At 44.8% G+C, this 15,846-nt stretch overlaps 1 protein-coding gene across 1 annotated transcript in view; it reads right to left on the bottom strand.

Annotated features, from left to right (window-relative positions):
- LOC117755187 (diacylglycerol kinase beta) overlaps positions 1–15,846 on the bottom strand; it is a 72,086-nt gene that overhangs the window by 20,856 nt on the left and 35,384 nt on the right. The window contains 4 exon segments of the mRNA XM_034574749.1: positions 905–969; positions 10,578–10,738; positions 13,252–13,341; positions 14,262–14,347. Coding sequence (XP_034430640.1) covers positions 905–969; positions 10,578–10,738; positions 13,252–13,341; positions 14,262–14,347 — 402 coding nt within the window.

Below are 15,846 nucleotides of genomic sequence, written 5' to 3'. Positions count from 1 at the left end.
CAGCTGCATACATGTTGTTTATCGTCACGCAAACAACACGGAACACGCTACACACACACACACACACGCTACACACACACACACACACACACAGACACACACACTGCAGAGCTGCACCAATACCGAGATCCCAAGTGGGTCAGAGGCATTTAAAACAAGAATTGTGTATTTTAGTGGAGTTCCACACAACGGCCTCAGTGACTGAATTACACAAAACTGTTTTTAATTGGTCAAGATGTGACTTCGGCCACTAGGGGTCTCACAAATAAAAACAATTAGAAAAGACCTAGTTTGACGACGTGGTGAAGCAGCGTGGGATCATGGGAGGAGTCAACACCGCTACCCGTGGAAATCTACGTGACTCAGGCGCAAATCAAACGGTAATACATTGTGTTTTAGCCTCGGGGGAAAGAGGATCTGACGAAATTAAAAGGTGAACAAAATCGAACGTATCTGCAATATCCTGTTCTTCAAATGTAAAAGACAGATTCCAGAAAATGTCCAAACCCAATTATTCGAACATTTTCTGGATCTGAAAACCCAACGAACGTCCCTCTGTCTCTAGATGTTTGTAAAGTTTTACACGTCTGCAGAATCTCAAATACACGTGAAAAGCAAACTTATTTTGTGTGGAACCAGTTTATGTCTAAAATCAGCCTGTGAGACGCTGGAGGACATTTTCAAACAGTGTCCCAGTTAAACATCGATGTATTGACGTATCGATCCCACCGCGGTGGCAGGTTTTGTTCTGTCATTGATTGCTGACGAATGCGGCTCGGCGTGATATTGAGTTTCCAGATTAAAGTGCGAGGTCACCGGCTGGTTTTTACTGGTTCTTGTTAGCTAATGGTGTCGAGATATGCGGAACTGTGACACGTCCCCATCACGTCCGTCCCCCAGTTACCTGCTGTTGAACTTCTCCGGGTGCTTTTCCCGCATCAGATGAAAGCGATGAGCGATGGAGGCGTCCTGTGGGAGAGAAGAGACGAGAGCACGTTACCTGCAGGACGTCACTGAACCTTCATCTTATCACAGCTTGCACCCAATCCCCACTTCCTGTAATCTATCAGTTTGGTTTGTTTGAGAGAATATTTTGATTTGCTTTTCGTACGTTCATTTTCATTTAGAATAATAATAATAACGTGTTTCAGTCCACAGCTCTGGTTTCACCTCTGGTTCATACCGATGTTTGTGCCTCAGTGTAAACGTGGTAAACATTTCCCCATCACTCCTCTGTCAGACGAACCTTCCTGCAGCTCCTCCACAGTCATTAGGAGGTTTTGACTTTTCCATTTGTCAATTATATTTCTGACGGAGGAAAATTTCCAGCTGGAAGCTCTGCGTGTCTTTTTATAGCCTCTCCTGCTCCTCACTTCAATTACCTTCATTTTCAGATCATCAGGCAGCTGCTCAGAGGAAGAACTGAGCGTTTCCACTAGATTCTAAGATTCTCAGACTCGTGAGCTGCTTTACGAGTCTGAGAAGGCTGAATTTATAACGTGCACACTTTGAAGTTCATGAAATAAAAGACCTGCATTAACATTTGAATAAAGGCTCATTCTTGATGTGTGTGTTTGCTGCAGGGGACGAATTCAACTCTTTCATTTACAAATCAGCAAAAACAAGAATTTGGCTCAGGGGTAAAAATCCGTGAACCTCTGAGGGTCAAAGCTTCGACTGTTCTTTTCACCAACACACCCACAGGTGAGATCGTCTGTTTCACCACAGTCACTGAGAATATTGAACATTTAAAGAGTCAATAAAGAAGTGAAGTCAGAAAACCTCTGGACTTAGGTTTGTTTTCAGCCACATCTGTTTGTTGTCAGGAGGATTCCTTTAAAGAACTCATGAACAGAATACCATGAAACTTGGAAGAAGAGAGAAGTCTTTAAATGTTCGTGTGGATCTGAGGATCTGGTCCAGGATTTTAGTTTAAATGTGGTTTCATACAAAGACAGTTGGACTTTGTTGGAGGTTTGAACTCTACTGAGTGATATTCTACTTCAAGATGAAGGTAAATTTCAAGTGTCAGTGTCCGAAAGTTTAATTGTGACTCTCTTTGAGCATTTTTGCATCAAAGGGATATTTCTCTGTCTAATCTACATGTTGGTTAGAATAATCAGGATCAGGACCCATCCATCCTTTCATCCATTTTTCTATAATCTTTTGTGTTTTTTAGTTTTTAACTTTATTTGCAGCCCTATTTTGCACCATATTCATTTGTGGAACTGGGTTTCAGCTTCACAATTTTGAACCAACCAACAGTATTTTGGCCCAAACTACCAGACGAGGACCTCAAAAGTGAACTTTCTTCTTTCTCTGTGTAGTTTGTTGTTTTATTCAACTATCTCCTCGTCATGAGCAGTAATTCAGTTTAACCCGGGACGACAGCGTGAAATACCAAGTACAACAGAGCTGCTCTAACTTCCAGCACAACACAGCATCCAGCTAAAGGTCAGAGACCCTGCCCTCCTCCTCCCCCTCCCCCTCCTCCTCCTCCTCCTCCTCCTCTCATCCTCCTCATCCTCCTCCTCCTCCTCCTCCCCCCGTGCGTTTAACCCTCGACCTCCGGGGGAGGTGAATGTAATCCTGATCAGTCACAAGAGCAAACTCTGAGTGACCCCCCTCATGTCGGAGAAACACAAACAGCAGCAGAGAAACATCCTGCCAAAAAAAAATCCTACTTATCAAACTATTTCAAATTATATTTTCCTCGAATCATCTTTATCTATTTATCACAGAAATGGTAAAAAGGACTGTAGCCTATTGAAACAATACTGTTTTAGTCTAGTTGTCAGGGGTTCATTTAGGGTTCAGTATCAGGACACTTCAACATGCAGAGACTGGAGGAGGATCGAACCGCCGACTTTCTGTATAACGGACGACCCGCTCTCCCTCCGACGTGGAGACACGAGGAGATTCCAGAGCTTTTGGCGATAAGGGCCGACGCCGGAGTGGACGTGCTGCTTCTTCAGATAATGAAACACAAACTCTAGAAAATATCCCAACTCACTTATTCGGACATTTTCCAGAGTTCATGTCTGAAAACAGCTTCAACGTCTCTGTCTCGTTTGTAAATGTTTTTAAAGTTTGACACACGTCTGCAGCTTCTCCAACGTGACTCAAACATAAACCGATAGTTGTCGGATTCTTATAAAGACTCCCGGAGGAGTGTGACAACGCCACGTGTGTGCGGCTCTGCATTCACACGACCCACCGCGGAGATCTGGACACTTGAGCTCTCGAGTGGATGTGATCAATTAACACAGCTCTGATGTGACCTGCAGGTTGAGTTTGACCAGAGCTGCGTCTGCTCCGCTCAGGCCCGAGGACGTGATCTGTCTTTCACAGATAAACAGTCACCGTACATGTGAAATGAGATCAAGATGCATGTGTGCGGGGGGGGGGGGCTGAAATCGACTATATGTCAGTGGACGTCATATGGCTGATGTAGATGTGGCTGCTGGACGTGGCCGGAGTGATGGAGAATGGAAAGTGTCTGACGGTGGAGTCCGTAACCACGTTAGCGTATGAAGGACTCATCCCTTTACTCTGTCACCGTGTAATAACATCATCCGTTTAAAGTGCTTCACAGAGACAAGACGCATGACGCAACCGGACCTGCTTCCATCACTTAGGAGCACGGACACGACAAGAGACAATACGAGGGACTAAATGTGCGACGAACTCTGAAAGCAACAGTGCTTTTTAAAAATGTAACCGGTTGTTTATAGTGTGAAAATAATGATCTGTCATCTGTGCAAAACCCAGAATAATGACATGTGGAGACAGAGGAGTTCTGATCTGTCCATAATACGACTACTGTCCATTTTTAAAAGCTCAACACACAGAATATCAGTATCACTAAAGTCTAAAAATAAATATACTGAAATGTGACAACCTTTAACTTCACTTATTACCAACCTGGCTCCACGTCAGGTGCTAGAGTGTCAGTCATGTTCGACAGACAAAATGGCAGCTGCTGTTCAGGAGGCAACAAGTGTCTGTTACTTGTGTCATATTTCATTTCACAGTAACTGCTTCTGTAAAACCGTTCCTCTTCGGTTCTGAGGAGAACAAACACAGCAAAGTGTTGCATCCTGTGACTCTGACAGGCAGAAGCCCTGGTGAAGCCGGGCTGGCACCCTGCCTGCCCGTGCAGGTGTTTCGCCGCGCGGCAAACAAGGAGAACGGAAGGTTGGACGAGACAGGTGGACGGGTGCAATGATATGCATCCTCGTCTGTCGCCCTCAAAATCCGTCCAGCGGTGCTGCAACGCTCCGCCGCAGCCGGTCAGAGCTGCTGAGATCTCACCGCATCAGCACATATCACATCTTAAAATAGATCTGCATCTGCTGCTCTAACAGGCGCAGAATCTGATACGTGCACCTGGGGAGCGAGGAGGCGTCACGGCCCAGCAGAGTTTCTGCAATGAACCCGGGACTTGTGAAGTTTTCCCACAGAGATCAAACTATGAAGCAAGGTTACAACACATGTTCAGAGACGCTTCTTTACCACCAGGGAGTTGTGTTTTTAATGTTTTAGATTTGTGGGACATTGTGGGCAGAGCGTCCGGCGCAGCCCGTGGATCAGAGCCAGGCTGTGACACAAAGTGGCTGCAGAGATTTCCAAAACATGACGGGCTGTTTCATGTCATGTCTGCTCTCAGTCCGCCGCTGCAGGCCGTCACGCCAGCGCTTCCCCCCCGCGCCGCGGCGCCCTGAGAGATCTGGCAGTAACAATATGTGACATGTGCCGTCGCCTTCAGTCGCCTGCGTGATGAAGGTTGTTTTGATCTTGCCGTTTCAGGTTTGGCTGTCGGACGGGCGACGGGAAACAGAGGAAAGGGGGAAAAAGTGAGAGAGAGGGACCGAAACGACAAAAACAACGAAAACAAAAACACAGACGGGAAAATGTCACCTCAGTGCCCCCCCAGTGTGTTCAACCAGTGCTGTGTTTCACTGTTTCCTCTGGTTAGAGGCCTGGTTGTTTAATGTCACAGAGAAACGTCAAAGTCAGGCTGATAAACACTGGTTTGATTTGAATCAGATTCATACTTTGTACATAATGTTTTCTTCTTCCTTCCTTGTTGCTGTTACATTTGTAAATATTTAAAAGTTAGAACGCACACGAACACGTGAAGGATCCTCGAGTGGGTTAAAGGTGACCTGATGACGTTTTGACCACTAGAGGCACTACTGAGTTTGTACGTTATAAATAAAGTTATTACTAAGATGTTGGCGTCTCATCACACAGTTCAGCCGAGGGGTTGAAGAAATTTGATAGCGTGCACATGAAAGCAGCTGTTTCCAAGTAAAGGAAGAGATGAGGACTGATAACGAGCAAACATTATATATGCTTCATATGATGAAGGAGTCAACGTGTTTTTTTAGATCTCAAGGATTCACAATGTGTGTTGATGACTGGTCAACTGAAAGCTTTGCCTTCTTCACCACGACGGAGCGATGCTACGCCGGATGCTGCACCGAGCCGCCAGTCAATCTCATGCAGCATCTCACCCCCAACCCAGAAGAGAACAATCCACCGTTTTCCGACTTACAGGAACTGAGTCTGAGACACACCCAGCTGCAAACCGCTGGCAGTGCCCCCTGGAGGTCACTGATGAAACGAACAGAACCACATCGACCGCCAAAGAGCAGGAAAATCAAAGTCTGAGTAGAGAAGGATGACAGGATGGTTGAACTCTAACCAGGGGACCCTATCTCCTGAAATGAGGCCCCCTACAGCAGCAGAGATACTAACCCTAACCCCTACAGCACAATGTTTGGTTAAGTTTATAATCCAGTCAAAAAATAACTTTGTCTGGGTTCGATGGACCTTTGTTGACACGGTAACAATCATAAACAGGCGGCTAAGGTCACAACAAATAAACAGTTTGGTTAATTCACGTTAAAAAAATGTCCTTGTAACGTTAATATATGATATAGAAACACGCTGAAGATGTGAAGTCAGATTGGTGGTGTCTGTTCGTCCTCGTGTTGTAGCGACGTTCCTCTCGTCTTTAAGACCAGCCAGGTGTCCACTCAGCACGGTCATTCATTACCGCGGTAACCTGGTCTGAACCTGGCAGACGGCGACTTCCTGTCACTGATACTTCCCCTGGACCTTCAGCCTGTGCCAGCACGACTGCATCGCTCACAACACACACACACACGCACACACACACGCACACACGCACACGCACACGCACACGCACAACGCACACACGCACACGCACGCACACACACACACGCAACACACGCACACGCACGCACACCACACACACACACGCACTTTAATGGTTGTCTCACTTACGTATATAATCATCATATTTACACTCTTCTCACTTTAAACCCTGTTTCTCTCTGCGTCGTCTCCAGTTTGACGAAGGTGCTTCATTAATTAACCCTCAGAGTCGATTTAACGACGCTGGTCTTCATGTCTGAATATTTGCTCGAGTCACTTTGACGTAAACATCGCGACACGTCACACTAACGTGAAGGAGATGCTTTGTGAGACGCCTCATGTGTTGGGTCCTTGTGCGACTGGAGAAGACTCTGCCTGATGTCATATTATAAAAGGCTTCAGCGACACAAAGTGAAACTCACACACGTCTAAAAGGGGAGAAGTCAACTGCTCCCCTCAGCCCAGTGGATCCCACGAGATGCAACACACATGAATCTCATATACTTAAAACAGTCCTGTATAATTATATATGGATATGTCTATTTCAATATCTCCCGAAATACAACATACATCCTCTTACAATCATCCTTTGCTATTCCACTTTACTCAAGCAGATTTCTCTACAAGTTTTCCTTCGCGAAAGGTGTTTATTATTCACATATTCTGTTTTAAAATTTTCTATTTTTATTCTATTGACTTTTCTCTTCTCTTGTCCCGTCTCATTCTGATTCTGTAGCAAGTGAAGAGGTTTTATCTTATCATTGGTGAAAAGTCCCAAAACTGAGAAAGACAAATTCCACGTAGGAAAGATGAAAACCCATATCTGTCATGATAATCGTTTGAGATCAGTAAACCCAATTTCAGCTCCTTCCCATCAGGTGAAAAACTCAGCGACGTATACGACGATCAAAAGCAGCAGGAAACTCTACACCCCCCCCCCGACCAAAGGCCAATGGTGCACATTAGGAATTGGCCATTAACACTGGGAATCATCTTGCAGGTCACACACACACACACACACACACATGCACATTCAAGTGCATGCACACACATACACACTAAAGCCACAGAAACAGCGCAGAGACATGCGCTGCAGAGGCATCAGCTTCCTCACTGTAACACGAGGTGGCATCTTTAATGGCTGCTGACATGGTGTGATTTCCTTCTCTCAAATTCCTCTCACAAGATTCTTTCCAGGCTGCAGGTCAAGCGACGGCGCTGATACCGAGCCGGGTGCACAGATGGTCAAACACGCCGCCGAATGAAAAGTTCGAACTGTATTTCACATCATCTTGACTCCGACGTGCACTTTAACATATCTGGAGCTTTCAAATGCGACAGTATAGATTTTATGTAAACAGGATTTGGAGGATTCGTATGTTTGTATTCTTTGTGCTGCAGCCCCCACAGTGAGCCCACTGCTCAAAGCACCTTTTCGACAGCCCGATTCCTGCCAACAGCTCAGTGCCTGAACCTACTCAATCCTCCTATAATGACGATACAAAACATTGTAAGGAGGCTTAAAGCAATCGTATGTTTTCATATATAATGTACAATGTTATTTCTGCTCCTGGGGATCAATAAGTTTGTAAGGCTTGAAACTGAAATCACACAACAGGCTTCACCCTCTGATTTACAGCCCTGACAGCCTCCCGGCCGAGCCAGCCGCATGATCCACACCGTGTCACCGCAATTAAGTCAGTGAGATAAAGGACAGACGACGGTGGGAAGCTTTCAGACTCGGCCTTGCCAGCGACCCGTCTCCACGGCAACCAACAGCCCCGGAGTGGAAAGGTTCTGGGATGGGACGGCAGGAAACGCAAAGCCCATGTATGGTTAGCAGACCAGATTTGTTGGTTGCTAACGGCGACATCGGGGGCGTGAGTCAGAGAGCGGTCCGCTCAGGTGTCCGCGGTGCAGGCGCCCAGATACTCGACCATCTGTCACCGCGGCTCCTGGAGCCACAGCGATCTGTCGCCTTATTTAACGAAACGTGTCGCAGTGAGATTTGTGGATCGGTTTCACACCAATAACCTTTTTTAAAAAAGGATAAAGTTGCTGTTAGAGCTTATTTGTTCAAATGGAAAATCTAAAGTTGTTCCTTGATTCCTCTCAGCCTCTTCCCCCCCCCGTCTCTGTTTCACTGAGTCCCAACGTCTCCTCATGTCAATCATTCAAATGTGTCACAAATAATGAGGATATTCTTTATTTTTTGTGTTTGTTTACTTTTAAGCTAGACGCCAATTAGCATTTTCAGTGCAAGTGAGTTTTAACAGCAGCAGGAAAGTGAAATAAACGACAATACATGATCATGGTAAAAATAAACTGAGGTTTTATCAGAGTTTGGCTGCACAGAAAGAAGCAGCTTTGATTCTTTGTTGGGGTTTGAGAAGAGTTGGGAAGTATTCAGATTAATTTCTTTCCACTTCTCAATAAAAAGTTCTATTACAATTAAATGTCCCACGTCCATAATTAAAAAAAGGTTTGATTAAGTTCAAGTACTAAAAATGCATTTCAGTACCAAAAGAGGCCTTTTAACTTCCAGACCCCGACCTCGTGTGTGTGTGTGTGTGTGTGTGTGTGTGTGTGTGTGTGTGTGTGTGTGTGTGTGTGTGTGTGTGTGTGTCGTTTTTCGATATGAACTCCAGAAAGTGTGTGGAAAGTTCTGGAGTTTGTGTTTCACATCTGAAGAAGCAGCAAATTCTGCTGTGGAAAGATCAGTGTTGTTGTTCACAGCTCATCCACACCGGCGTCGGCCCTCATCACCAAAAGCTCTGGAATCTCCTCGTCTTTCCAAGTTGACGTCTTCGTCTTCTACGTGTACGGCTCCTCTTCTTCATCCTCTCGGACATTTTCGAGGGGACTGGCTCGAAAAGGTTTGTGCGCTTCCCTTCAAACTCATACTAAAGTTTGATTATGTAAATGTATGCATCTACGACGTCCGATTACACAATGATACACACACAACCTATTGAATGTGAGAAAACCCAAAGAAAAGCATCATTAATCCAAGACGACCTGTCAAACACTATTGTCCGTCTCCGTGTGACACTGGCAGTGCCACCCGGGCCACAAAGACAACACTGCCCCCCCCATGTTAGAGAAGAGGGAGTCATTGTTTGGAAGGAGACAGATTTACGACATATTGTATGTGCAGATTTCAGTGGTTGTGTAACATCACTGTGCTTCATCCTCTCCTGACCTGAGACCTGCGCACACATGTCCTCTTTACACTGATGTCACCACTGTTTATTCATAGTCATACGTGCTGTATATGCAATACGTTTGGCTGTTATTTCTATTTATCAGCTTAATCATGCTTCAATGTTCAGGGGGGAAAAAAACAGCAGATGGCTCCGACTTTAGCTGTTATGGTGATGACTCAGCTCAAAGTTTGGCAAAGCACCAAGGCTGCCAGTCTGGTTTCCACTGAAATATACAGTGTGCCTGTAATTCCACGTCGGTGCGACTGTGTTTATTCGCTGTGCAGAGCGGTTCTGTGTAGGTGGAGGAAAAACACAGAAACTCTGCGGATCCCTGCTCGGCTGCCAAGAAGAAAACACTGAGGCAACACAATCACCAAGTCAGCACTGCGGTGACTTGTTTGTCAACTCTGTATAAAACGTCCCTGAGCCTTTGGACCAGTATCTCCGTCACGATTAAAAAAGAAAAGAGGTTGCTAAGCAACTGGAGCCCGGCAACTTGTTTCTTTCCTCCAATTAAAAGAAGAAACCTTTCCCGGGAGGAGCAGAAATCCACTGATGAATCCGTTAATTGCTTTGTCCACAAAGAGCAGATGATCTTTCTCACGTGTCGTTATTGTAACAACTGCAGAGCGTCTCAATCACACGGTCTCATACATAAATAAACTGTTTTAAACAAGCAGAGTATCCACTGCTGTGTGATATACTCTGTCTGCACACACTGGTTAGTGGGTCCGGTGTATAATTTGAGGTGATGCTTATGGTGACGTATGATGTTTTCTTTCCTCTGGTGCGTTATATAAGATTTATGCAGATGTAGAAGTTCTGTCGAAGTCCAAAGTCTAAAAGTGATAAAAATAAGTTCCTGAAACATCTCATCAGTGGTCCAGCGGATAACCCCGGAATCGTAACGCAAGAGCGGAGGCCGACGTTTGTGGAAGTGGTCGGCCAATCACAGCAGAGCGGTCCAGCTGACCAATCATATCAGGAGGGGGGGGTCTTAAAGAGACAGGAGCTAAAACCAACTGTTTGAGACAGAGGCTGAAAAGAGGAGCTGCAGCAATGATGAGGAAAGTGAACATTTTACAATAATAACACTAATTTAAATGATCCACCTGATGAGCAGAATATGAATACAGAGTTTCAGATTCATGTCTTTACAAACTTTAGGTATCGTTTTTTTCTTACCACGCCGATAGAGAAATAGTTGTTGACGATGCTGTAGGGGACGGGGTCTCCCTTCTCCTCCTTGTCGTCGGGGACGATATCGATGTTCCAGCGGTCCAGGACCATATCTGTGCTGTGTTCGATGTCCCGCAGGAACTTCAGCAAACTGCCGCCTTCGTAACCTGCAGAGAAAGCGAATGAAACAGTTTCAACAAAGTGCATCTCAGTTCTGACCTTTCTCCTGACCTCAAACCCATCCAGGCAAAGTGAGCAGAACCCTGCGGCCATGTTTCTAAATCATCTGGAAAACCTTCAGAGGGGAGTGGAGGCCGTCTGAGCAGCAGATTAACGTCCATGATTCTGAAATGAGATGTTGAACAATCCCACGCGGCTGCAACCTTCACGTCCAGGGTGAACGTGCACAGAGAGGATCAACGCTCGGGTATGAAGTTAAAAAAGAAGCTCAGGAATGAGGCGGTTTCTAATTCTTAGGTAGGGATGATGAATAAATGTTTCTCATGTATATTCTCATGTATTTAACTGGTAAAATGTTGGATTAAATGGATTCGAAAACACAAGGGCACTGATTAGGCTGCTGTTTAACACAGGCCGCCCCCACCCCCCTCCCTGAACCCAGGATACAACCCAGTCCTGACGACCCCCGGGAGCCGTCTTGATACTGATCAGAGGTGGAAGTACTGTGCGTTCAAAGGGTGTCACAAGGGCACGAGGCATTCATGAGGTCGACCTCACTGGGAGCGTCATGTGTGAAGTACGAGCACGTTCAGAGGGACCACATGTAACGGCAGATCCCACAGAAGTCACCACCACACACTTACACTCTCGCTCTGTTCTTAAACTAAATGTACAAGTAAATTAAATTAAACGTCTTCCTGGAAATACCGAGCATGTGCATCATCACTTCCACAGTTAAACAATATTGTATCGACCTTCTCTTCATGACGCCACCCTGCCTTCCAGTGTGGTGCCACATTTACTATCGTGATCATGAACTGAATAAAACAAGAAATTGGAATAAAAAGAACGAGCTTTTCTCTACCATTTTCTGACAGTTCATAGACAAAACTAATAACTAATAGATAATTGATAATGATCTAATAATCGTTATCTACAGCCGTACTAAAACAAGGGTTTATTCTTGAGTTGGTCTTGTGAGGTTTGAGTAAAACCTGATTTACATTTCAGACATTAAAGGTTTGTTTAAGTGTTTTTAACCAAGAGATTTTGTGTTAGAGCTGAATATTCAACCAATACCTGATCAAATGTTGTAAACTGGATATGTTGTTTGCTTGATAGAAGACTTATGGACAAATCTAAAATACTTGCAGCTCTACTTGAGTCTGAAGTGTTGGACCGACAAACCAACCGATATCTTCCTCCCTCGAGCCACAACGCTAACATCGTTCAGACCCGTCTCACTTGCACCATCTGCCAAAGTGAATATTCTTTAAGCTAAATAGCTGCAGAGACTCCAGCTCCTTCCCTCCCTGTTTTACTTCCGGGGAAACGTGAACTATTCAACTAAAGTCCCAAAGCTCCTGGATGTGTCTACGTTTATTGACAGAATATCATTCATGCGCCTGGTGAAGTGTCCTGCTGCTCCGCTCCGGCAGCAACAATCAAGCAGTCACAGCCATTCTGATCATTTGCCCAAAGTACTACAACAAATCAATGGCTGGCAGAGGATTTACAGCACAAGCGCTTTGCATATTAACAGTTTTTAATTTGACACAAGAGCTCCCACTTTCCTCTTCCCATCTTTTCATTTCCCTGATACACGCACACATTCCGGCTTTTTGTGTCCTAATATTCTTCAGAGACCCCGACTGGAACTACGCTCACTCTTTAAGCCCTGAAATGAACACGAGCAGAGTTTAGACCGACGTGAAGTCTCATCGCATTTCACACGTTTGTTTTGTCTTTAATGAGTCGAGGAGATAATCTAACATGTCCCTGAAGTACAAGAGGGAAACTAGAAATCCATAAATGACTGTGGTTCACCCTCAAGTTCTTTTCTTCAACCCACTGACGTCATGATTTCCTCTTTGACTTCGTTCTTTTAAGGTGAGAAAAAATGGATCTAATTTTACTCTCTGACAGCATCATATTTCCATATAAGCTTTTAACAGCGATTTTATATTTAAACTGCAAGAAATGCTCAGCCCAAAACTGAGCGCATTAAATATTTAAGATGTTTTGTGCGTTGGTTTATGCACCTTTCTCTAATCTTCAACCTAACACAATTGGTGTCTTTATAAACTTTCAACAAAATTGAGAATATGTATAATATGTATTCATGTATAAAAATAAACTGTATTTGTCTGCACAGGTTGAGTTTGTAATAAACGAGCCATCAAACCATTTTAAAAGTTGTAGCCGTGACTCTTGATATAATTTTGGGTGAATCCACTTCATGGGAAACCACAAGGATCGATCCTGGGACCCGTTTTGTTCACCATGTACATGTTACCTTTGGAACAGATTACTCACAACATCTCACTCCATTGCTACGCAGATGACACACAACTGTACACGTCTTTAAAAACCAGCCAACAGCTTGTCACAAAAACTTGTCACAACCATCTATTTCAGGTTTAAGCTTCATTAATGTATGTGTGTGTGGTCATAGCTTGGAAGGTTACACAAAACACACACAGATGATTGAGTGTCTCACCTCCTCCCCAACGTAAGCAGCGAGCCAGGTCGTTCCCGGTGCCCAGAGGGAGGATGGCCACCGGAGGGTGCCTGGCAAAGTTGGCTTTGTCTGCAAGACAAACAGGTCGAGGTTATATTTGCTTGGTTGAACAGACCTTGAAACGACGATGGGTGAACTCAAGGAAAAGTCAGATTTTAGCACAAACCATTCATTTGCTGGTTCGGCCCTTGTATCCACCAGTTATGATAAACTTGTATTGACCTTTGGTGAAAAGGTGACACTCGACTCAGACGATCAGACCAGATTGTAAAGTTAATCAAAGTAAATTGCAGATTTCCAGACCACTTAATTAAGAGGGTTAAACTGTTTTGTGGTTATATATGATAATAACGAGTATGTTAGGTCCAACTGAAGCCAGGAATTTGTTCTGTAAACTGTTTACAATAGAAAGTTTGAGTTAAAACATTATCTGTGATTTCTATGATTCAATTTCTGACTCCAATGGACAAAATACTAAATTTGAAAGAGTCATTCATTCATAAACCATTCATAACATTATGGCTCAGAGTCGTTTTCATTGATGCTGTTTTTCAGAAGCAGCACCACAGTGAATGTGATGTGCGCATAATTACACCTCATCACTTTTATTTCTCTGGCAAATAAAGTTTGGCTGACCCAGGCTTTTGTTTACAACTCGTCCGATCTGCTGACTGTTGCGGTTTGTTGCCCCGACAGACTTTATTTTTATAGATGGCACAGGTCTATGCAGTTTCACTACAGTGTTATCACAACAGCAGAGATGTTGGAGGTCATAAAGAATAAAGACATCCAAGTCGTAACAAACTGGAAAGATCCTGTAAAAAGAAGTGTCCAACGCCATCGACATGGAAATAAACTATGTAAGAAAAATCAGGTTTCATGCGTCATTGCTTTTAACATGTGCTTCAGTTTTTAATCGGTCTTGACCTTGACCTCGACTCCCTGGCAGATGACATGTTTTTTAAAGAGGTCAATAAATAAAAGCGCACCTATGCAGTCGAGGATCCAGCCCACGGTGCCGTCGCCTCCACAAGCCAGCACCCGGAAATCAGGGACATCGTGGAAAAAGTTCAGCCTGAGAGAAAAGAAGATACAGTGGGTTTTTTTTGTGGTTTTTTACAGTGTCAACGTGTAGAATGAATATTTACTCATCACGGTTACCATAGAGATTTTCTAATGTCTGAATTATTTAATTGAAAGTGGCAGAAAGACACAGAGGGGAATAGAGAGAGTGTTAAATCAATGTGTGCCCTCTCCAGCGGCGCTCCCTCCTCCACAGCCACAGAGTGGTCACAGAGTGCGCGCCCTTCAAAGAGACGTTTAATCTGCGCTGGGACAAAGGTGTCGACAGAAGCTTTCATCTGTCCCCCGTCACGAGACAGCTGCACACGGGCCACCAGCCCCTTTCACACCCGCCACCTGGTCCTGCACAGGAACAGCCTGCAGACCCTCCGCACCAGGACCACATTTTAAAAAAGGTTACGAAGCCCAGAGGTACGCTGTGTTGCAGGTGTGGTGGGGGAGGTTCATTCAGTTTATTCATTACTTGTTATATGTTAAAGGAGAGAAATTCTGAAATTCATTTTAATTAGTTTTATGACTGTAAAATGTTTACATGCTCTAATGTTCAGAAAACACATCCCTGTCCTCAGACTGTCCATCGCTGCAGCTCCTCTCTTCAGCCTCTGTCTCAAACACTTGGTTTTAGCTCCTGTCTCTCTAATGGAAATCAGATCAGCAGTTTTTGTGGCTACATGCTTCACGTGTGACAGCGTCTGAGCAACAAACGCAGGTTCTACATTAATGGAAGATCTGAAACCACGCCTGGAAGCACATCGAGCTAATTGCCCTAAACAAATTTCTCAAGAGTAAACTACCTCTCACCTCAAAGCCCAGCTGAGCCTGTTGCTAGGGAGCCCATGGTAACAGCGTAGTGGCGAGCTCAGCTGAGTTAACCCTCCACGAGAGACAACAGGGCCTCAGTGTTTATAGTCACTTGTGCTCAGTGCAGAGCGTCTCTCCTCAAACCGCTCGGCTATGACACGGTTACATCACCTCATTCATGGCGGGAATAAAAGACGCCGCAGCTTTCAGACTCTTGTTATCTGAATAAAAGAGCGTGAGCACTTGAAGAGATGGAGACGAGCAGGACAAAGCGGCGTCTTTATTAATAATTACATGATTACCATCACGACACTTGTTCGAGAGAAGGGAAAAGCATGAATGGAATGAAAAAACGCAGCGACAACAAAACTTCTGGATGAACGGAGGAGGAGGGGGAAAAAAACGCTTGAGTGTTCTTGACCCGACATTCAGCGAACAACACGAGGGAAGCTGGATATTAAAGTTTAGCTCAGTGTCACTGCAGCAGACGATTGGTTTTAAAGCATCAACACAGACAAACAGAGACGTCGCTGCGCTGCATGTATCATCTGCAGATTTCTCCCCTAAGACCCGAGTGTGTCATCGGGTCGCTTTTCCTATGTGGGCTCTGGTGGGCAGAGAGAGAGAGGGGGGGGAGGGAGAGAGAGAGAGAGAGAGAGAGAGAGAGAGAGAGAGAGAGAGAGAGAGAGA

The sequence above is a fragment of the Hippoglossus hippoglossus genome, chromosome 21 (assembly GCF_009819705.1).
Source record: "Hippoglossus hippoglossus isolate fHipHip1 chromosome 21, fHipHip1.pri, whole genome shotgun sequence".
NCBI lineage: Eukaryota > Metazoa > Chordata > Actinopteri > Pleuronectiformes > Pleuronectidae > Hippoglossus > Hippoglossus hippoglossus.
This window is presented reverse-complemented; position numbering and strand designations above follow the sequence as displayed.